Raw genomic sequence first — 22,190 nt, 5'->3', positions numbered from 1 at the left:
CTGTTTGCGCCACCTGCTGGTCCCCTTGTAATAATGCTGTATAATTGTCTTCCTTTCTAAAATGAAAGTGATTCAAAAACCAAAATAGACATAAAATAATCCATATGACTAGTAAATTATAGTGATCTAAATCCATACTATCAGACCTTATAAGCGAAATCGTTTGTAAATAGTGTATTGATTAAAATATGTCTCTCAAAATCGTCGCGTTTTTATCAGGTTTTCATATTCCTCTCAGCGCGACGCGGTCACGTGACTCCTGAGCAGTTGCGCTTGACGTCATCGACCAAAGGCGCCATTTTTAAACGGAACGTCAACATTAGTTTTGGTTTGTTTATATTTCTAAGATCGCGATTGGTTTTCCCTGGCTCCAGAGGTCGTGAATGAACAAGTATTTCATGTTCAGGAGTTCAGGTAAAGACATTAAAGGGTTTGTTTCACTACACAGTGGGACACTAATAGTGCCATAATATCCTGGTTGTACAACACTGGTATTTAGGAACAATAACAGCACTGATATTTCACATCTTTTTAATATTGTTTCTTAAAGTAGGATATTTTGTTTCATGTACCTGCCAAATTTCAGCCATTAATTAGGATATTTGCTAAACATACAACTTATAAGTGTTTTAAGAGTCAAATGCAGACCTATATGGCTGATTCCAGCGTTATGGATGTGACATTTGCAGTAAAAAGTCAAAACATAAATCCGCAGAGAAAGTATATGTTAACATTATATTGAATCATCTGTTTATATTTTCCAAAACAACTAACCACAGAGTTATGGGATCAAAAAAATTCAATCTGTGAACATTTTTATACTTTAAATTAGGAAAATCAACAAGCGTTTTGGATGTGACAAAAAAAGTCTGCGAGTTTACAGTATACAACATATTTCGTAGAAATTCTGTGAATTAAACTGCACAACCCAAAATAAATAATGCTCAACAAAAGGATAAGAGTTGGCTCTTTATAGAACAAAACTGATTGATTGTATTTTATTTTGACATTTTTGCATTTTTGAGGGAAAAGCTGTGTTATGGATGTGACACTTTTTCGTTATGGATGTGACGGATGTGAAATTGCCATTTGTTTGACTTTGGTAAATCAAATATATTAGTTTGAAAACATTGACAGAGACATTTTTAAGTATTTTTAAAGTATTGTAAAACACTTGCCTGCGCAAAAAATGTAGAAACGGTTTCGCTATTTTGGTGAAAACGTTTTTCTTTTCATGGCAAGGTTGACATTTTCATGGAATTGCTCATATGCATCTAGATGTGTTTATGTTTCAATATCAACAAATAATGTTTGTTTTAACCATCTCTGGTGTTTTAAGTTTGGCTTGTTAGTTCGTGTGACTAATGTTTTGTGCTTTAGAAATTCTGTAAAGAGACCATTATGAGCATCGATGCTCAATGATTTTATTGTGGGAATGTTCAGACATCTTAATATTTGCACTGGAAGAATCTTGTGATGGAGGCAGTACTTAAAATAGCAGAATTCCTCATCAGTGTCCTGACTACTAACTCCATATCCTCACACTTTGCATTTGAAGCAGTCGCTGTGTTGTTGTTTTAGTTTATGTAACTGCTAGCTGACTTGTACAATATGCCTTCAACCTACTAGAGTGCTTTAAGTATAAACAATGCTGTGTTTGAACTGAACAGAGAGGTAAGTAACTGTTTCTGAATAGTTGTGCTCATGTAACGGAGGCCAGCTAGTGTGTGCTGTGCAGGTAAACCTCACTCCTCTGACCTCAAAAGCTGCTCTAGCGACAGACGCTAGAGACCATGGTCTTTAGCCTCCTTGGTAGAGCACCCGATTCCCATACGGAAGCTCGCTGGTTCGATACCAGCTCGGAGTGGGTTGGGTGGTTGTAGGACCGGCGGGGTTACACTCACACAAAAAATGTTTAGAATGTTTGAAACAATAATAATAATAATAATAACTTAATACCCAAATATACTCTTGAATAAGTTTATTAAAGGTTTAACAAAACTAGAAATTATAAAGCAAATAATTACAAATCTACAAAGGAATTGTCAGGAGAGGGTGGGGCCAAAATATTGAACAAATTTATTTTTTTTTATTTACCAAAAAACAATTCAAATAACCTGACAAAAATAGAAAAGAGTAAAACCTAAATAATCTGGCACTGCATATTTACAAAGACACAACAGACTCACAGCTTAAAACTCAACAACAGTTAAACCACATGTTGCATGGGCAAGCAAAAGTGGGACTATCTGCTTCTCTTGCTTCATTCAACAGTGAACAGCACTCCTAATGAGATCTGCTTCAGAGATCTGCAGAGAGAGAGAGTAAAGCATAACACTATTAAACATTATATGTGACAACATAACAACCCATCATTACAATTATAACAAAAGGATCTTATAATATAGAACTACAAATTCACTCTCTATTAGAAATAGAGCAGTCTCCTGTTTATGTAATTTTTTTGAATAAATTAGCAACAACATTGTCTGAGCCTCTTTTGTAATGCATGTCAAAGATAATACAAGTCAACATTAATGGACAAAGCAACATCTCCAGCACATTGTAAAAGATCTGAAATGTTGTTTTGCTGATTGTAAAAGGCCTCAGCCGTCAACTGTCTTGAGCATCTGTCTGTGCTCCCAAAGAGAGTCTGACTCCCCTAAAAGCCACTACGTTCATTGCATTTCGTCTTCTGAGGCGCAACTTATTTATTAGACAAGAAAAAAACGCCACAGTGGCAAATCCCTACACACTCGACTACATTTCTCTGCTTGATATTTAGTGCCAGTTTACCAGGAAGTTATGATATTGCTCCATTTGTCTATTGAATGGAAATGCTGCTTTATTCACAAATGTTTTGTGCAATATTCCAGATTTGCAGATATCTAATTCACATCTTTGGATGGAAGCATAGCTGTGAATGCGAAATGCTAATCTCAGCTTTGACAGGCTTCACCATCACCTAGGTCAGGGGTCTCAAACTCAATTTACCTGGGGGCCACAGGAGGCAAAGTCTGGGTGAGGCTGGGCCGCATAAGGGATTTCACAAAAAAAAAGTCCTCAAATGTCATTATTAACAGTTTTAAGTATTTCTTCTGAACATGAAGTGTCCTGAACATTAATAGAACATTGAGTGAAGATTATGAACAGTTCTTCTGAACATGGCATCTTTTGCCTACTCCTTGCTGCCAGAGACTTGACAGCGCTTCTTCTCACAAATCTGAACCACATTTGCCTTTAGAGCAGAAGCAGTTGAGACCCTCAGTATGGCTTGAAGATGATCATCATTAAGTCTAGACCTGTACTTTGACTTATTGAAGTCCTAGGGAAAAAAGTGGGGGAACTCACTCAAAACTTCCATTCCCTCACCTAAAAAAAAGGCATATATATGTATAAATAAAACACCCCCACCCCACTCCAGTCACATCAGTCTGTACCAGTCTGTATCTACCTATAATATCAATATATAGGCCTATAAGATGCAGGGCAGGCACGTGCACACATAGGGCTCAACCTGTGCAGAGCACATGCCCTTTTTAGTCTTGCATAGAAAGTGCCCTTCCAAAATGATCAAAAGTGCCCCCGCGACGCGACACACCCTCGGTCCCGCCCTTCAGTAGGCGCGCGATAACACCGCTCTTGAGTACGCGCGCGACAACACAGCTGATCAGAACGCGCGCGACAACGCGCATTGAGTGACAAGCGCGCTGTGTACGGATAGAATCAGCGGAGCGGGGAGCGCTCTCTCTCCCCGCTCCGCTGATTCTGTCAGAGTACAGCGGTCGGCGCGGGCCACAAAATATTGCACTGAGGGCCGCAAATGGCCCGCGGGCCGTGAGTTTGAGACCCCTGACCTAGATAATCAATCTTTTTTTTTGGTGAACTCACACTTGCCAAGTTTAAAGTTAATAATGAGGCATCAGCCAAATTATTAAAAACATTCATAGTAACTTACCTCTACATTTCCATACACAGGGTCAGTCATATCATCACCACTGTCATGATGAGGTCTTGAAGGATTTGTCTTTAGCATGGGGAAAAAAGAAAATATAGTTAAAAATTAGAGTAGACGTTTCGGTTCAGTTACGGTAATCATGCTGTCGATTTGGTTCAATTCAATATCACGGTGCAATGACGACCCTTTCCATACACAATTTTATATTTTACTTCACTGCGCAGCAATTCTTCTATTAAAATGTACAAATATATTTGAGCAATTCCATGAAAATGTCAACCTTGCCATGAAAAGAAGAATGTTTTCACCAAAATAGAGAAACCGTTTCTACATTTTTTGCGCAGGCAAGTGTTTTACAGTACTTTAAAAATACCTAAAAATGTCTCTGTCAATGTTTTCAAACTATTATATTTGATTTACCAAAGTCAAACAAATGGCATTTTCACATCCATCACATCCATAACGAAAAAGTGTCACATCCATAACACAGCTTTTCCCTCAAAAATGCAAAAATGTCAAAATAAAATACAATCAATCAGTTTTGTTCTATAAAGAGCCAACTCTTATCCTTTTGTTGAGCATTATTTGTTTTGGGTTGTGCAGTTTAATTCACAGAATTTCTAAGAAAAATGTTGTATACTGTAAACTTGCAGACTTTTTTTGTCACATCCATAACGCTTGTTTATTTTCCTCATTTAAAGTATAAAAATGTTCACAGATTGAATTTTTTTGATCCCATAACTCTATGGTTAGTTGTTTTGGAAAACATAAACAAATTATTCAATATAATGTTAACATACACTTTCTCTGCGAATTTATGTTTTGAATTTTTACTGCAAATGTCACATCCATAACGCTGGAATCAGCCATTTATATTCTATTTGTAATACAATTTTGTCCTTTAAAACAGTCAGATTTATGATTTGAAAAGCCCAAGTACGTGCACAGAACAACATGAGCATTTATAGCAAATAAACAAATATAAATAAACCGATATCGAATTGTCCTCGCCTGCATCGCAGTGCACTGAAGAAACAATTCAATTTGACACGCCTAGCAAAAACAAACACAAAATAGTGCACACTATGATAATAATTAATACCTTACCTTTACATTTTCATACACAGGGTCAGTAAACTTGTTGCTACTTTCATGATGAAGTCTGGATTGATTCTTCTTTGCCATTAATGGAAAATACATCATACACAAAATTAACCAGCGCAAACAGAAACATTCAGTTTAAGAGAGATCTGGATCGATATCCTGATCACAAAATGTGTTTTCCTCACCTGAAGCTCCACTGTATCATTCCTCTTCTGCATCCTGCTTTTCCTTAAAAACAATGAACGTTACATTACAGTATAGAGTGTTCTGCTGAAAATATTGAACTTTTCCTTGTGTAGTTTTAATTATAAAATAGAGGAAAACAACAATACTTGTGTATTGTTATGTGGTTAATATGGTTGTTACCAGGACAAGCCTGTTAAATGCTGAACACATCTTACCAAATCAGCAACATCATAATGACAACCGCAGCTCCACAACCCACTCCAATAGATATGTGTAATATCAGCGGACGTCCTACAGCAGACGAAAGAGTAAAACATCAGAAAATGCTCACTTAAGGCAGGGGTTCCCAAACTTTTCAGCACGCGACCCCTAAAATAACAATACCAGTGACTCGCGACCCCCAATATCCCCTGAGGTGATTATAAATACAGAAAACTTGCATTCAATGGCGCGCACACACACACCAATAGACCAAAGTCTATTCTTCGTTTATTTTTTTTTTTATGTATTTCAGTGCTGTAAATGGGCCAGAAAGTTTAACCTGGTGTTATAAAATCGATCTGCTGCATCTGACGCTATTGCTTTGTCTTTAATTTGGTTTAATTTTGTTTAAATTTTTGTTTGTTTTGTTTGTTTTTTTGTTTTAATTTTGTTAATTTTGTTTAATTTTGTGTTTATTTTTTTTATGTATTTCAGTGCTTTAAATGGGCCAGAAAGTTTAACCTGGTGTTTTAAAATCGATCTGCTGCATCTGACGCTATTGCTGTGTCTTTAATATAATGTATTTACCCCAGGGGTCGCAATCCAATAGAACAAGTAAATAAGCTACTATGGTAACTATAAACGACTGTTTTTTTCTCTTCAGTTGGTTATGGATAAAATATGGTAATTCTTATGGTCTAATAATAACAAGTAGATTTTTGGAAATCACCAGGCGACCCCCCCCCATCATTTTTGTGGACCCCCACTTTGAGAACCACTGACTTAAGGAGTAAGTACATGAGCTGCTTTACCTCTAACAGTGACAGTGACGGCGTCTGATCTCTGAGCTCCATGTGGATTGTGAGCCTCACAGTAGAAGCGTCCACTCTGTACTGCACTGAAACTCTGTCCAGATCCAACAGCTGAGCTTTGATTCTCTTTAAACCAGCTGAAGCTCAGAGCAGGAGGGTTTGAGTCACTGATGCACATCAGACTCACTGAATCTCCAGACATTATTACAGCAGATCCATTTATAGACACTGAGACGTTCCTGGGAGGGTCTGAAAAAAGAACAAATTTACAATTTATTATAGATAATTTTATTGATAAATACAATGATGTTTATTATAATAATGAAGTATAAAAAACATCATAAACTCACACTGGACATCTAAAGTGACAGGATAAGAGTATTTCGATCCATGGTCATTTCTGGTTTTACACTTGTATTCTCCACTGTCATCAAAGCTGATCTTGGAGATGCTGAAGATTCTTTCAGATCCAATATATGTTTTTCCTTTAAACCAGTGTATTTCTGCAGGAGGGTTTGAGTCGCTGCTGCAGTTCAGAGTCACTGAATCTCCCTCCATTATTACAGCAGATCCACTGATGGACACTGAGACGCTCTTTTGAGGATCTAAAATGAACAAAACCAAATCTTAAAATCATCAAACAGAATCTCCAGTAGAAAACTAAATATCTATTAATCTGTACTCACAGGTGACATTGAGATAGACCTCAGGTGATGTGAGTGTGTGTCCATCTACAGCACATCTATATCTGCCTAAATCTTCTCTTCTGACTGGATTCAGGGTGAGTTTGTTTCCAATAATCCCTTCAGTCAATCTCTGTGAGTTTCTGTACCAGATGAATGTTGGTGTGTCAGTCAGTTTACAGCTGCTTTTACATGTCAGACGGACTGAATCTCCCTCTGTCACTCTCTCAGGAGACTCCAGCTGAAGATCTGAACACAACACACACATTATATCTAGTGCTGCTCTCATACACTGATTATTATTCTACATAATGACCACAAGAGGAGAGAAACCTCAGGAGAGTCACCTGTGATGTTAAGAGTCACTCCTGGACTACCAAGCCATCTTCCTTCTATTTTATCTGTAATAAATCTGAAATAATACTGGTGTTCATCTTTCTCTGTCACATGACTCAGTCTGATGGTGCAGTTCTGCTGTTCATCTCCCAGATACTGAAGCCTCTGACTGTATTCAGGGTCTACAGAGAGATCTGTAGGCTCTACCGCTTTTACAGGGTCTTTAGTCCAGTACGCTTTCCTGATCTGATGTCCAGTAGGGTATGTATAAGTGCAGCTCATGATCACTGATGAGTTTTTTAGTGCACAGATGTGTGGAGAACTGTAATTCACAGCCCAATCAGCAGCAGAAACCCCTGAGACAGAAAAAAAAAATCAAGAGTGTCGAGGTGAAGAAGATAAAGTTTGCAAAACCTCTCGATAGTTTCTGAAGTATTGCAGTGACTCACTGTGAATCATGTGCAGGAAGATCAGAGAAAGGGGGCGAGCCATTTTGACAGACATGGCAACACCTATAACACAACGACAGTGGCTTATTGTAGCATTTTTTTAGACCCCTAATAACACCCCTCCCCCTTTTCATTTAAATTTGTTTTATTGTAATATTAGATGACCAAAGCTTGTAAACATATATTTACCAATCCAAATGAAGGATGAAGAACTCAGAAGAAACCCTGTGGTTCAGCGCTTCCTTTTTGAACTTCCTTTCTCTGCACAGAGCAACTTAAACCTGTCACCATAGATAGATAGATAGATAGATAGAAAATAAAAATCCACACAGTTATGCTGTAAATTATTGACCTTATTCTTTCACGCTTGAGCAGGCCCAGCCATTATAACCTAATTCTCAAGGCTTTCGTTCTCATTGACTTATTTTTGGATGTAAAAAAAAAAAAAACACCAGTTCATTATGTTGCAAAATAATAGCATATTTTATTATATTATTTTTATCCTTAGGTATGGTCTTCAACACAACTGTAGAGCAAGTACTTTGAGTGTTTACTACCATCTGTTTTCAAATCCAATCTGAATTCCATTTCAAGCAATTTTCCCTTTCGTCAAATATTGTCAAAATGATTTAATACAGTTGTTGTTTTTTTGCTATTTGTGTACCTTTTAAATACTTAAAAAGACACATTTTCAGTATTAAAAAGATAGAGTTCATCAAAAACTTGTTAACATGCCATGTGATACCTAACAAATGGCAGAACAATTCTTGAATATCATCTAGGAAGCAGAATTTAATACATCTTCTGAGCGAATAGTAGACGATGCTCTTACCTTATTCACCAACACTGCAAGTGAGCAAAATGAAGGCAGCTCTGAATTTTTACTCGGAACATTTCTGTGGTCAACACCTTTTACACGTGGTCTATGTGTCATGTGTGCTAAAGATAATACAAGTCAACATTAATGGACGAAGCAGCATTTCCAGCACATTGTAAAATATCTGAAATGTTGTTTTGCTGATTGTACAAGGCCTCAGCCGTCAGTCTGTCATCACAGAGCTTCAGTATTAATATTTATTATATTAGTTTATTATGACCTCCAGAACGGTCTTGAGCATCTGTCTGCGCTCCCAAAGAGCGTGTCACCCCTCCAAAAGCCACCACGTTCATTGCGGTCCGTCTTCTAAGGTATAACTCACTTATTAGAGTTACAGTGACTTCTCCCAACACACTCGACTACATTTCTCTGCGTGATGTTTAGTGCCTGTTTATCAGGAAGTAATGTTCTTGTTCTCTATTGAATGGAAATCTCACACCTGGGCTACCAAGCCATCTTCCTTCTATTTTATCTGTATTAAATCTGAAGTAATACTTGTGTTCATCTTTCTCTGTCACATGACTCAGTCTGACGGTGCAGTTCTGCTGTTCATCTCCCAGATACTGAAGCCTCTGACTGTATTCAGGGTCTACAGAGAGATCTGTAGGCTCTACCGCTTTTACAGGGTCTTTAGTCCAGTACGCTTTCATGATCTGATGTCCAGTAGGGTATGTATAAGTGCAGCTCATGATCACTGATGAGTCTTTTAGTGCACAGATGTGTGGAAAACTGTAATTCACAGCCCAATCAGCAGCAGAAACCCCTGAGACAGAAAAAAAATCAAGAATGTCGAGATGAAGAAGATAAAGTTTGCAAAACCTCTCGATAGTTTCTGAAGTATTGCAGTGACTCACTGTGAATCATGTGCAGGAAGATCAGAGAAAGGGGGCGAGCCATTTTGACAGACATGGCAACACCTATAACACAACGACAGTGGCTTATTGCAGCATTTTTTTAGACCCCTAATAACACCCCTCCCCCTTTTCATTTAAATTTGTTTTATTGTAATATTAGATGACCAAAGCTTGTAAACATATATTTACCAATCCAAATGAAGGATGAAGAACTCAGAAGAAACCCTGTGGTTCAGCGCTTCCTTTTTGAACTTCCTTTCTCTGCACAGAGCAACTTAAACCTGTCACCATAGATAGATAGATAGATAGATAGATAGATAGATTGAAAATAAAAATCCACACAGTTATGCTGTAAATTATTGACCTTATTCTTTCACGCTTGAGCAGGCTTAGCCATTATAACCTAATTCTCAAGACTTTCGTTCTCATTGACTTATTTTTGGATGTAAAAAAAAAAAACACCAGTTCATTATGTTGCAAAATAATAGCATATTTTATTATATTATTTTTATCCTTAGGTATGGTCTTCAACACAACTGTAGAGCAAGTACTTTGAGTGTTTACTACCATCTGTTTTCAAATCCAATCTGAATTCCATTTCAAGCAATTTTCCCTTTCGTCAAATATTGTCAAAATGATTTAATACAGTTGTTGTTTTTTTGCTATTTGTGTACCTTTTAAATACTTAAAAAGACACATTTTCAGTATTAAAAAGATAGAGTTCATCAAAAACTTGTTAACATGCCATGTGATACCTAACAAATGGCAGAACAATTCTTGAATATCATCAAGGAAGCAGAATTTAATACATCTACTGAGCGAATAGTAGACGATGCTCTTACCTTATTCACCAACACTGCAAGTGAGCAAAATGAAGGCAGCTCTGAATTTTTACTCGGAACATTTCTGTGGTCAACACCTTTTACACGTGGTCTATGTGTCATGTGTGCTAAAGATAATACAAGTCAACATTAATGGACGAAGCAACATTTCCAGCACATTGTAAAATATCTGAAATGTTGTTTTGCTGATTGTAAAAGGCCTCAGCCGTCAGTCTGTCATCACAGAGCTTCAGTATTAATATTTATAATATTAGTTTATTATGACCTCCAGAACTGTCTTGAGCATCTGTCTGCGCTCCCAAAGAGCGTGTCACCCCTCCAAAAGCCACCACGTTCATTGCGGTCCGTCTTCTAAGGCATAACTCACTTATTAGAGTTACAGTGACTTCTCCCAACACACTCGACTACATTTCTCTGCGTGATGTTTAGTGCCTGTTTATCAGGAAGTGATGTTCTTGTTCTCTATTGAATGGAAATGCTGCTTTATTCACAAATGTTCCATGCCAGTGGTTCTCAAACTGTGGTACATGCAGGGCCGGCGCGTACATAGAGGCGACCTAGGCGGCCGCTTAGGGCGGCAGTATAGAGAGGGCGGCGTCCGCAACACCCTCCTTACCACCCGCGTCCTCGGTTATGTCCGCGACACCTCCCTCACCACCCGCATCCTCGGATACATTTGCGCATAGGCGACAGAATAGAGAGGGCAGCAACTCCTCCATAAGCACCAGCGTGTCCTCATATAAATCCGCGCATAGGGCGGCAGATTGGAGGTCCGCGACACCCGCGCGTCCTTAGTTATTTCGCGCATAGGGCGGCAGAATAGAGGGGGCAGCATCGGCGACACCTCCCTCCCTCTCTCAGCACCCGCGCGTCCTCAGTTATATCCACGCATAGGGCGGCAGAATAGAGGTCCGCGACACCTCACTTCATTTTCATAACCGGTCACTTTTGTTTTCACATTGGGGTTGAGGGCGGCATGATCCTCCTTTGCCTAGAGCGGCGGTTCAGCTTGCTCCGGCCCTGGGTAGATGAACCACAAGTGGTAAGCAGACTTCCTTCTAGTGGTACGCGGAGTAGTCACTGAATAATTCAAGTAAAAAAATTAACACACTTTTAACCCTTTGGCGCGTACTATAACAACAATGTGATCAGTAAATTTGATTTTAATAGGGTAAACTTTTTTTATTTTATTTTCATTTTTCTAATGTTGTTATGTATTCTATCATTTTAGGTTATTTTCCTCCCCATTCTTGTAACGGTTGTTGAAGGCGTATCTCGTATTTTTATATCCAAATGTTGACAGGTATAGTTTAATCACTTGCTTCTCTGACACGCATATCGAGCAGTAAGCAGATCTAATTTCTAATTTAAATATGTAAATCCCATTCATATATTTAAAATACAAGCTAACGTTTTTAAAGACATATATACATGCAACATTTTTCAAAATATTTCAAACTGAATATTACAACAGTACAACAAATGTATGTTTTTGCATTGCATCATTTACACATGCTATATATTTAATATTTCGCTCTTTAAAATGAGCATACACTTATCTTTAGTAGACCCTATGAGTTTAATTGACAGTACACACTAGGGGTGTCACAATTTCGATTTTTAAATGAAATCGATCGAAATTTATGCTCAATTTCGATTATCGAATCAAAAAATAGAATCGTTGATGCTGCCACGCCCCCATGTCACGTCAGCTTGGCTTGGCAAGCGGGAAAATAACAGGCTTGTTGAAGTGCTTGTTAAACTGCAGAAGCAGGAGACCCGTCGACAGAGCTTAAACCCTCTCCTCTTTCAATGAAGTCGCCGGTGTGGAAGCATTTTGGATTTCCAGTGAGTTATGTTGACAACGTTCGTGTTGTCGACAAAAAAAAACACAGTTTTGCAAGCTCTGCTATGTACGTATTACGTACGGTTTGTCCGATAGACAACACCGGCATCGCGATCCTCCGCCCGCCCCCGTTGCAAATCCGCTCGCGAAAAGTACACACTCAGGCCCTGTTTACACTGTCTTTGTTTTTAAATGGCATTTTAGAACGACAACGATTTGACATCCACAGTGGCGTGTAGCATTTCTGAGCAGCCCTCCTTCCTCTCTACCTCTGAAAATGCACATCACGTGACCACACAGATGCACACACAGCCATGCGCTCGAGACAGCAGGTCCAGGCAGTCAGAGGACTGCTTCAATCTTTCACTCACTTGTACTTAGTCATTTTAGCGAACACCTCAGATACTGTTGGCTGGTTCCTGTTGGTTGTGCGTCTTTTTTACCAACGCCATTATAACGACACAGATCACTGCTTATTCATGAGTCCCGCAGAAAAAGTGATTGACAGGTGGTAATTTTGTGTGTATCTTGCCTTTATTCATTTACTGTATGATTTGTTTATGGGTAAAACAAAGACCATGCCGGTCAGGTAGTTTAAACGGTAGGCTACAAATAATTAATTGGTCATTAATTAATTAATTATTCATAATCGAATCGAATCGTGCCTTTAGAATCGAAAATGTAATCGAATCGAGGATTTGGAGGATCGTGACACCCTTAGTATTCTTACATGAATAAATAAATAAATAAAAGCAAAATCTGCCTTCATATCAGATGTTGGAGCAACAGGTGACGACAGCTCTCTTTCTAACATGGGTCACGTGATCACACAGTCAACTCTAGCTTGACAGCATTGAGCTCAGCCAGTTTTGCTTTCTCACCTCCTGCACGGTCGCTGCAAAGGAAGCTTGAATCATACCTATATTTACCTTTTCAACAGTAAATTAATGACAACAGAGAATGTATAAACAGAGAAGCTTTTATATGATATCAGCTCTTAAATAGATGTGCCTGACCACTATAGATCTCTAAACTCTCATTCATTTCAGATGTCTTGGAAGAAGTTGCTCTTTAACTTATTTATTATATTAATTACATCCTCACATCTGAATATGATTAACATTTTTGATCTGATGTCAGAACAACAGTACAGAATCTGCATTACTGATTATTTCAAATAATATTCGGCTGTTTGTGGACTTAGGGTCATCTGTTATATTATTTCTTAAACATTTTATGTTGACACTGTAGATCACAATACTCTTGAAATGACTCGAGTGTGTTGTTGGGGTTCTGGGCCTTGATATACAGGGTATTAAGTATACTTAAAGAGGAAAACGTTCATGTAAATGTTGAGTCCTTCACCTTATCCCCTGATCCTATCCACTTTGGTGTTCCTCAGGGATCTGTTCTTGGACCGCTCCTGTTTTCCCTCTACATGCTCCCTTTAAGCACAGTCACCACACAGCATGAAGGTCGCTGGTTTGAGTCCCGGCTGGGCCAGTTGTCATTTCTGTGTGGAGTTTGCATGTTCTCCCTGTGTTGGCGTGGGTTTCGGGGTGCTTCAGTTTCCCCCACAGTCCAAACACATGCGCTCTAGGGGAATTGATTAACTAAATTGGCCATAGTGTATGAATGTCTGTGTCAATGAGTGTGTATGGGTGTTTTCCAATAGTTGATGGTTCATTCCGCTGTGGCGACCCCTGATAAATACAGGAATAAGCTAGAGGAAAATAAATGAATGTTTGAATGAATGTCTGAGTGATGTTATACCAGACATCGCAAGTGTCCTGGAAAGGAAGCTCCAGGAGTGTCCTGCCTATTCGTGGCTCCCTGATGCCCACGAATGAGATATTAAAAAAGCAGAATACCTCATCAGCATCTCGACTATTGACACCATATCCTCACACTTTGCATTTGAAACAGTCACTGTGTTGTTGTTTTAGCTTATATAACTGCTAGCTGACTTGTACATTATGCATTTAACCTACAAGAGTGTAAGGGTGTTTTCACACCTGCCTTATTTAGTTGGGTTGAATCGCACTAGAGTTTGTTTCCCCTTTTGGTGCGTTTCATTTGGGCAGGTGAGAATGCAGCAATCGTACTTGAGTGCGCACCAAATGCGGACCAAATAAGCGTACCGAGACCTGCTTGAAGAGGTGGTCTTGGTACGCTTTCAAACAAACCCTGGAGCGGTTAGTTTGTGGTGAGAATATGATCCGTACTAAAACAGGTCCAACCGCAAAAAGTACTGCGCCTTTTGGACTAATCCAGCTGCCGTAGGCCGATGCGCTGTGCATTATGGGATGTAGAGGAAAAATATTTGTTGACAGCGCTTTACCAACAGAGAGAGAGAGGAGAAAACATCACCTGATGGATCATTGGTAATATTTCCTCAAGATGACCATGTCGCAATATTTTATTTATTTATTTATTTATTTGACATGGACATCACAAATACACTGGACAACCAAATGCATTTGTTTAAGTGTTTTGCAGTTGTCGCATTTGTTTAAGTGTATTTGTTTAAGTGTTTTAGCAAACTTGCTAATTCTCAACACCTGTCATTTAGCTGTATATTCTCAATGAAGCTAAATGAATTCACGCCTCCTCCTGAAGTGACGTGCGATGCATTAAACACTGTTTTCCAGCCACAGCTTCATTCTCAAAATGTATAGTTTGTCTAAAGCAGGGATACAATCAGCCAGCGCAGTCGTCCCTCCAGAGTAAAAACAACATTTTGTGTCTGCCGGTTTGTTTACTTGTATGAGTTTATTGGCATTTTCCCGCATGTGAATTCTGACCGATCGATAAGCAGCTTAGGAAATATGTTCAGCAACATCTGGCCAATGAGAGATGTGGATTTTGTCAGATGACTGCATTTTGGTTTGTTTCAACCGGTTCGAACCAAAGCCAGCAGTGTGGTGTAAAAACGACCCAAAGACAGCAGAAAATGCAACAGTGTATCATTTATTACCCTTGGTCCGGACCAAATGAAGTGAACTACAGATGTGAAAGCACCCTAAGTATGAAATTAAACAATACTGTGTTTGGACTGAACAGAGAGCTAGGTAACTACACATGCTTTTAATTTATTATACCATTTTATAATAGTTGAAATCATAATAAAAAATAACCAAACACCCAGATATACTCTTAAATCATTTTATTAGAGATTTAACAAAACCAGAAATTATAAAGCGAATAATTAAAAATCAAAGGGACCAAGTTGTCAGGAGAGGTTAAGGCCAAAATATCAAACAAAACAAGATTTACCAAAATAATTCAATTAACATAAATTTCCTAGCAAAAGAAATGTGATATTAAATCCAATTATCTCACTTCTCAACATGACAAAATAAGAAATGGGTAAAACCCAAATAATCTGGCATTGCATATGCGGTTAGCTGTTATAGCTCTATACAAACACTAAAACAAGACACTTAAACTACACAGTTAGACCATGTTGTCTGAGAAAGCAAAAGCAGGAATCTATCTGTCTTTTTCTGCTGTTTTACATACGTTGCTTCGATTTGGATTTGTGGATCTGCAGAGAGAGAAAGTATAGCATAACACCATTAATTACTATATGTGACAACATAACACCCCACCATTAAAATTACTACTTTCTTAGATTTCTTATAATTCTTCAAGTTTCTTATAATATATAACCACAAATTCACTGTCAGTTAAAAATGTAAGAGTATTCACCCGTTTTTTACAATTTATTTTGTTTCTTAATTAGCAATAACATTAGCTATGTTTCCATTTTTTAAACCTTTAGGCATCTTAATGTAATGTCCATGGCGTTATTTATGCATGTGATGTATGCACTAGTTTTACGTGGTGGACATTGCGCTCTCTCGCTCTCATTAACATGCTTAAATACCTGTGCTATATGACAATATGAAAGCTGTTTAAGTCCTCGTGTGTGAGATTTAAGGTTTGGGACTCTGCTGAAGTCTGTTCTGAAATGAAAGTGTCAGACTTGATGTCATTCGCTATGTTTGTTAATGACGCGAGACTCAAATTGACTGGTGAACATCTAATCTGTTTCCACTGCAGACACAAGAGCACAGATCCGATTCATATCGAATAAATTTCCTCATATGAACAAGATCTGAATCTGATTTGAGTAAATCATAATCCACGTGATTTGTTCCTGCTTACACGTACATGAGAGAAAAAAAATTGGAAACGAGTCACTTGAACAGTGCAGTGTAAATGCGGGCAAAGAGAACCAAATCGGTTAATAAATTACTTGTGCCTCAGAAGACAGTATGCCAACGCGTAATGAACGTCGAATTAAGTTGTTTATAAGCATTTTCAAAATGTATGTGCATGTCAAGGATAGTACAAGACGACGTTATTGGACAAAGTAGTGTTTCCAAGACTTTTGTAAAAATTTGTTTTGCTCATAGTAAAACTCCACACGGAATCTGCGCGTGCAGAATTCTGCAGATTTTTAGCCCATCATTAATTTTGTTTATTTACTTGAGTAAATGTGTAAATCTAAATTTATTCAGTTTTTATTCAGTAATTTATTACTTTTTATTTAATATTTTAAGGTTTTAGTTATGATACGCTGCTGGATACTCCCAAAATAATTCAGCAGAAATCCGCAGATTTTTACCAAAATTCTCAGCAGAAATAGCAAAAAATGTCCGCAGATTCCGTCTGGCCCTAGCCATCAGTCCGTCATCACAGCACAGTGCTGTCTTGAGCATCTGTCTACGCTCTCAAAGAGTGTCTCATGCCTCCAAAAACCACCGCATTTTGATTCGTCTCTGTCTTCTCATTTTTTTAGAAGAAAAAAGATTACAGTTTCTTTTCCCACCGAACAACTTTTTTTTTTTGTCTGATATCTGCCAACAGTTTGTTAGGAAGTGACGATTTAGTTTTTTTTTTTATATATATACTTAAAATCCTGCCTTATTCACAAATGTTTCATGCAATAACCCACATCTTTGGAAGGAAACACAGCTGTAAATGTCAAATGCTAATCTCGGCTTTGACAGGCTTCACCTTTAACTCACACTTGCCACATTTAAAGTTAATAATGATGTATCTGCCAATTGATGAAAAACATTTATAATGTTATAATGACCTGCGGAGGCTAGATCGCTGATGAACACTATACATTATTCACACTACTACACATCTGCCTTTGAACTGGACTACATATCCCATCATGTACCTCATACACACCAGTTCCAGTATCCAAACACAGCTGAAGCTCGTGAGGACTGATTACCAGGTCTATAAATACACCTCACCTTCACACACACTTGGCTTAGTCTTGTTTTCTGTGAACATTTCTAAGCGTTACTCTTGTCTAGCCTAGTTTTGTTTTTTTGTTCTTGTTGTTTTGCTGAATCGGCGAGAAAGTGGTAGTGCTGTCGCCTCACAGCAAGAACGTTGCTGGGTCGCTGGTTCGAGCCTCGGCTCAGTTAGCGTTTCTGTGTGGAGTTTGCATGTTCTCCCTGCCTTCGCGTGGGTTTCCTCCGGGTGCTCCGGAGTCCAAATGCATGCGGTACAGGTGAATTGGGTAGGCTAAATTGTCCAAAGTCTATGAGTGTGTGTGTGGATGTGTGTGGATATTTCCCAGAGATGGGTTGCAGCTGGAAGGGCATCCGCTGCGTAAAAACTTGCTGGATAAGTTGGCGGTTCATTCCACTGTGGCGACCCCGGATTAATAAAGGGACTAAGCCGACAAGAAAATGAATGAATGTTTTGCTGCCTGTCCTGATCTCTCGCCTCTTTTTCTCACCCCAAATTTAGATTACTAGTATGATCAGGTTCACCTCTGTTAACCCAGATTCTGTGTTACACATAACTTACCGCTATATTTCCATACACCGGGTCAGTCATCTCATCTTTGCAAGCTGTACGTCTGCCATGATGAGGTCTTGAAGGATTTTTCTTTAGCATGAAAAAAATATATATAAATACTATAAACAGACACAAAATAGAGCACACTAGTGTATGATGATAATAATAAATACCTTACCTTTACATTTTCATACACACGGTCAGTAAACCTATGGGTCTGATTCCTCTTTGCCTTTAGTAGAAAATACATCATACAAAAAATAAATCAGCACAACAGAAACATTCAGTTATGAGAGATTGGGATCAATTTACTGATATACGTTTACCAAATAAAACCAAATATGTGTGTTTTTCCTCAACTGAGGCTCCTCTGTATCATTTTTCTTCCACATCCTGGTTTTCCTTAAGAACAAAGAATGTTATATAACAGTATAGAGTGTTCTCCTATGACAGTTTTGGACTTTTCCCTCTTATTGTTATTCTTGTTTCATTTCTAAAAATGTAAGTTTACCAGGACAACAAGTTAAATGTCAAATACCAAACACATCTCACCAAATCAGCAACATCATAATGACAACTGCAGCTCCACAACCCACTCCAATAGATATGTGTAATATCAGCGGACGTCCTACAGCAGACGAAAGAGTAAAACATCAGAAAATGTTCACTTAAGGAGTAAGTAAATGAGCTGCTTTACCTTTAACAGTGACAGTGACGGCGTCTGATCTCTGAGCTCCATGTGGATTGTGAGCCTCACAGTAGAAGCGTCCACTCTGTACTGCACTGAAACTCTGTCCAGATCCAACAGCTGAGCTTTGATTCTCCTCAAACCAGCTGAAGCTCAGAGCAGGAGGGTTTGAGTCACTGATGCACATCAGACTCACTGAACCTCCAGACACTATTACAGCAGATCCATTAATGGACACTGAGACGTTCTTTGGTGCGTCTGAAACAGACATAATTATGTTTCTCCAGATAAATTCTAGAAATGTTTAAAAAGAACTAACAAATCTGCACTCACAGGTGACATTGAGATAGACCTCAGGTGATGTGAGTGTGTGTCCAAGTACAGCACATCTATATCTGCCTGCATATTCTTCTCTGAATGAAATTAAGATGAGTTTGTTTCCAGTAGTTCTTTTAGGCAGTGTCTGTGAGTTTCTGTACCAGATGAATGTTGCTGTGTCAGTCAGTTTACAGCTGCTTCTACATGTCAGACGGACTGAATCTCCCTCTGTCACTCTCTCAGGAGACTCCAGCTGAAGATCTGAACTCAACACACATTATATCTAGTGCTGCTCTCATACACTGATTATTATTCTACATAATGACCACAAGAAGAGAGAAACCTCAGGAGAGTCACCTGTGACAGAGAGACGCACTCCTGGTTTACCAATCCACATCCAATCTTTGTCAGTAATGATTCTGAAGTAATACTCGTGTTCATCTTTCTTTGTCACATGACTCAGTCTGACGGTGCAGTTCTGCTGTTTATCTCCCAGATACTGAAGCCTCTGACTGTGTTCAGGGTCCTCAGACAGATCTGAAAACTCTTCACTATTTTTTACAGGGTCTTTGTTCCAGAACACTTTCCTGATCTGATGTCCAGTAGGGTATGTAAAAGTGCAGCTCATGATCACTGATGAGTCTTTTAGTGCACAGATGTGTGAAGAACTGTAATTCACACCCCAATCTGCACCAGAAACCCCTGAGACAGAAATAATCAAGAATGTTTAGGTGAAGATAAAGTTCGCTAAACCTCTTGATAGTTTCAGAAGTGTTGCAGTGACTCACTGTGAATCATGAGCAGGAAGATCAGAGGAAGGGGAGGGGCCATTCTGACCGACATCAACATTGTTCTTTATTTAAACTTGTTTTATTACAATTTTATAAGACAGGACCCTGTAAAGGTATATATTTTACCATTAGGCTCAGGATCAAACTGAGTTGATGAAGAGAATTACATAAAGACTATAATAACAATTATTCTAGTAATCCAAATCAAGACATGATATTAGCACAGACGTTCCATCAGCTCAAACACACAACATCTAACTATGCGCTAAATAAATAGGATCTTAACCAAACCCTGTGGTTAACTTCCCTTTTCTGTCCGAGGTAACTTTACCCACTTCTACAGTGTTAAGGTAACCTTATGCATGCAAATAGACACTCCATGTTATATGTACATGTTAGTAATTAGCATTTGCAATTTAAAATAACATACAGAACTGCCATTAAACCATGATAGACTTTTGCCTGGAATATAATAATATTACTAAGATTATTTAGATTATTCTTAAATGAATAGTTCTCCCAGGAATGAAAATTCCCTTACTCTTCCTCATGTAGTTTTATACCTTTCTGAGTTTCTACTGTTAAACAAAAACAAAAAAAGATGTTATGAACAATGTTGGTTTCTAGAACAAATTGACTACTGTAGTAGGAATTAAAAATACAATGGAAGTAAATGGACACCCAGTCAAGCGTGAGTACATTTTAATTTTGGGTAAGCTATGCCTTTAGCTATTAACTTTTTGCATTAAATTCATTAAAAACATGGTAACTTGTAATCTCTAACTAAAGGTGGAACAATCCCAGAGCATTATCTAGGAGGCAGAATTGAACAAATCTACCGAGCGATTTGTGAACGATGCTCTTACCTTATTCACCAACACTGCAGATGAGCAAAATGAAAGCACACTCAAGAGTTTTCACGCTCTGAGCAGTTTGGTGGTCAACATGACCCCTCACCTACCTGGTAGTTTTAGCAGCCTGACAGAAAACAAATCTGACTGAAGTCACAAACATTTCTCATAAAGATGTGCTCGTAATGATCTTTATTATCGGAGTGCATTTGATTCATTAATACCTATTTCATGATAAGTAAGCAGGAAGCACTTCAATCAATGCTGATGAACGTTACAAATGCTTCCTGTTGTGTTTTATCATGCGATCTCTACTTTTCTAAGAGCAGCTTTGTGTCACTCTTGTATTTAATCCAGATGTCTCTAACAGCAAATATGGTCATAAATACACTTTTGAGCAAATATTTACATTTATCCAGCTTAGAACTTGTAGCATCTCATGACTAGTGATCATGTGGCCTTTGTGAGAGATGTCTACTTGTCTGACGAATTTCCTGTATTTGGTTCATGTGGGTGTGAAGAGTGCAAATGTCTTTAGAAGTTTTGATTAGCCAATAAGACATGCTTAAACGTAGTGTAAAAATGTTTTTACAGCAATTTATCAATTATTTATATATATATATATATATATATATAGAGAGAGAGAGAGAGAGAGATTTTATTTTTTTTTTTACTTAATAAAATCAACTTTGACATTTAAATGGAAAAGTACACACTAATCAGACTAAGATGTGCAACAAAACGTTTGGTAATATATATCTAATTATCTTTAATTAACTTATTGGTGATAATGGGCTGCACTTTTACATACCCTCCTGGATATCAGATCATGAAAGTGCTCTGGACCAAACTCCTTATAAAGGGTGGAGACTTTCAAGATCTGTCTGAGGACCCTGAATACAGTCAGAGGCTTCAGTATCTGGGAGATAACCAGCAGAACTGCACCGCCAGACTGAGTCATGTGACAAAAAAAGATGAACACAAGTATTATTTCAGATAATTTCAGTGTGGAACTGCTTCCTGCTCGATTTGTATGATTTGCCAGAAACTCTTTGAGGCCAACCGGTAGTCTTCCTTGGTCTCACCAAACACTTCCCAGGCCCAAGTTTTTGCTTCTGCAACTGCCTGGTCTGCAGCACAGTTTGCCTATCGATACCCTTGGGAGCCCTAAAAGCCAAACACAGCTGGTAGGACTCCATCTTTAGCTTGACGGCATCCTTTACTTCATGTGTCCACCACCAAGTTCTTGGATTGCTGGCATGACAGGCACCATAGGCATAGCTCCTCAATGCTGCTTTATCAATGGAGTTGCAGAACATGGACCACTTAGTCTCAGTGTCTCCTGTCTTCCTCAGGATCTGGTCAAAGCTCATCCAGAGGTAAGAGTTGAAAATCCCTCTGACATGAGGTTCAGTCAGACGTTCCTTGAGGGCCCTCAATACAATACTGCCAAGTCTTTCCGGCTTTCCACTCTGCCAGCAGATCCAACTCACCACCAGGTGGTGATCAGTTGACAGTTCTCCCCCTCTCTTAACCCAAGACTACTACAAAGTCAATCATCG

At 38.5% G+C, this 22,190-nt stretch overlaps 1 protein-coding gene and 1 long non-coding RNA gene across 7 annotated transcripts; one reads left to right on the top strand and one right to left on the bottom strand.

Moving 5' to 3' along the window:
• The first annotated feature begins 327 nt into the window (after positions 1-327).
• LOC147837579 (uncharacterized) lies at positions 328-7,372 on the top strand. Its single transcript, XR_015477228.1, has 3 exons — positions 328-414; positions 6,950-7,042; positions 7,176-7,372. It is a non-coding gene; the product is annotated as an uncharacterized LOC147837579 (long non-coding RNA).
• On the bottom strand, positions 1,967-20,675 carry LOC141375222 (B-cell receptor CD22-like). 6 transcript variants are annotated; one of them, XM_087238132.1, is made up of 15 exons: positions 10,303-10,327; positions 9,650-9,741; positions 9,461-9,523; positions 8,562-9,369; positions 7,919-8,010; positions 7,730-7,792; positions 7,292-7,636; positions 6,948-7,193; positions 6,612-6,866; positions 6,262-6,510; positions 5,464-5,539; positions 5,248-5,290; positions 5,066-5,131; positions 3,959-4,027; positions 1,967-2,309 (listed from the first exon to the last, which is right to left on the bottom strand). In XM_087238132.1, exons 6-15 carry the CDS (start codon positions 7,782-7,784, stop codon positions 2,268-2,270), a joined length of 1,446 nt encoding a protein of 481 aa, XP_087094258.1. In that variant the 5' UTR covers positions 7,785-7,792; positions 7,919-8,010; positions 8,562-9,369; positions 9,461-9,523; positions 9,650-9,741; positions 10,303-10,327; the 3' UTR covers positions 1,967-2,267. The 6 variants fall into 6 exon arrangements, with proteins under 6 accessions (XP_087094258.1, XP_087094261.1, XP_087094256.1 ...); XM_087238135.1 differs by lacking the exons at positions 7,730-7,792; positions 7,919-8,010; positions 8,562-9,369; ... (1 more) ...; positions 9,650-9,741; positions 10,303-10,327 and adding exons at positions 18,678-18,926; positions 19,002-19,247; positions 19,344-19,688; positions 19,775-19,882; positions 20,644-20,674 and having other exon boundaries at positions 1,968-2,309; positions 5,066-5,134; XM_087238130.1 differs by lacking the exons at positions 9,461-9,523; positions 9,650-9,741; positions 10,303-10,327 and having other exon boundaries at positions 1,968-2,309; positions 5,066-5,134; positions 8,562-8,585.
• Positions 20,676-22,190: the final 1,515 nt, after the last annotated feature.

The sequence above is a fragment of the Danio rerio genome, chromosome 1, assembly GCF_052040795.2.
Source record: "Danio rerio strain M-AB ecotype USA chromosome 1, GRCz13ab, whole genome shotgun sequence".
Lineage (NCBI taxonomy): Eukaryota > Metazoa > Chordata > Actinopteri > Cypriniformes > Danionidae > Danio > Danio rerio.
Note: the sequence above shows the minus strand (reverse complement) of the source record. Positions and strands in the feature narration are given on the sequence as shown.

Excerpts from the sequence above, each read along its gene's own strand:
- LOC141375222 (XM_087238135.1), bottom strand. The coding sequence starts at position 19,835 with ATGTTGATGTCGGTCAGAATGGCCCCTCCCCTTCCTCTGATCTTCCTG. Across the intron at positions 19,689-19,774 it reads CTTCCTGCTCATGATTCACA|GGGTTTCTGGTGCAGATTGG; the intron begins GTGAGTCACTGC and ends TTTCTGTCTCAG. Across the intron at positions 6,867-6,947 it reads GGTCTATCTCAATGTCACCT|ATCCTCAAAAGAGCGTCTCA; the intron begins GTGAGTACAGAT and ends TGTTCATTTTAG.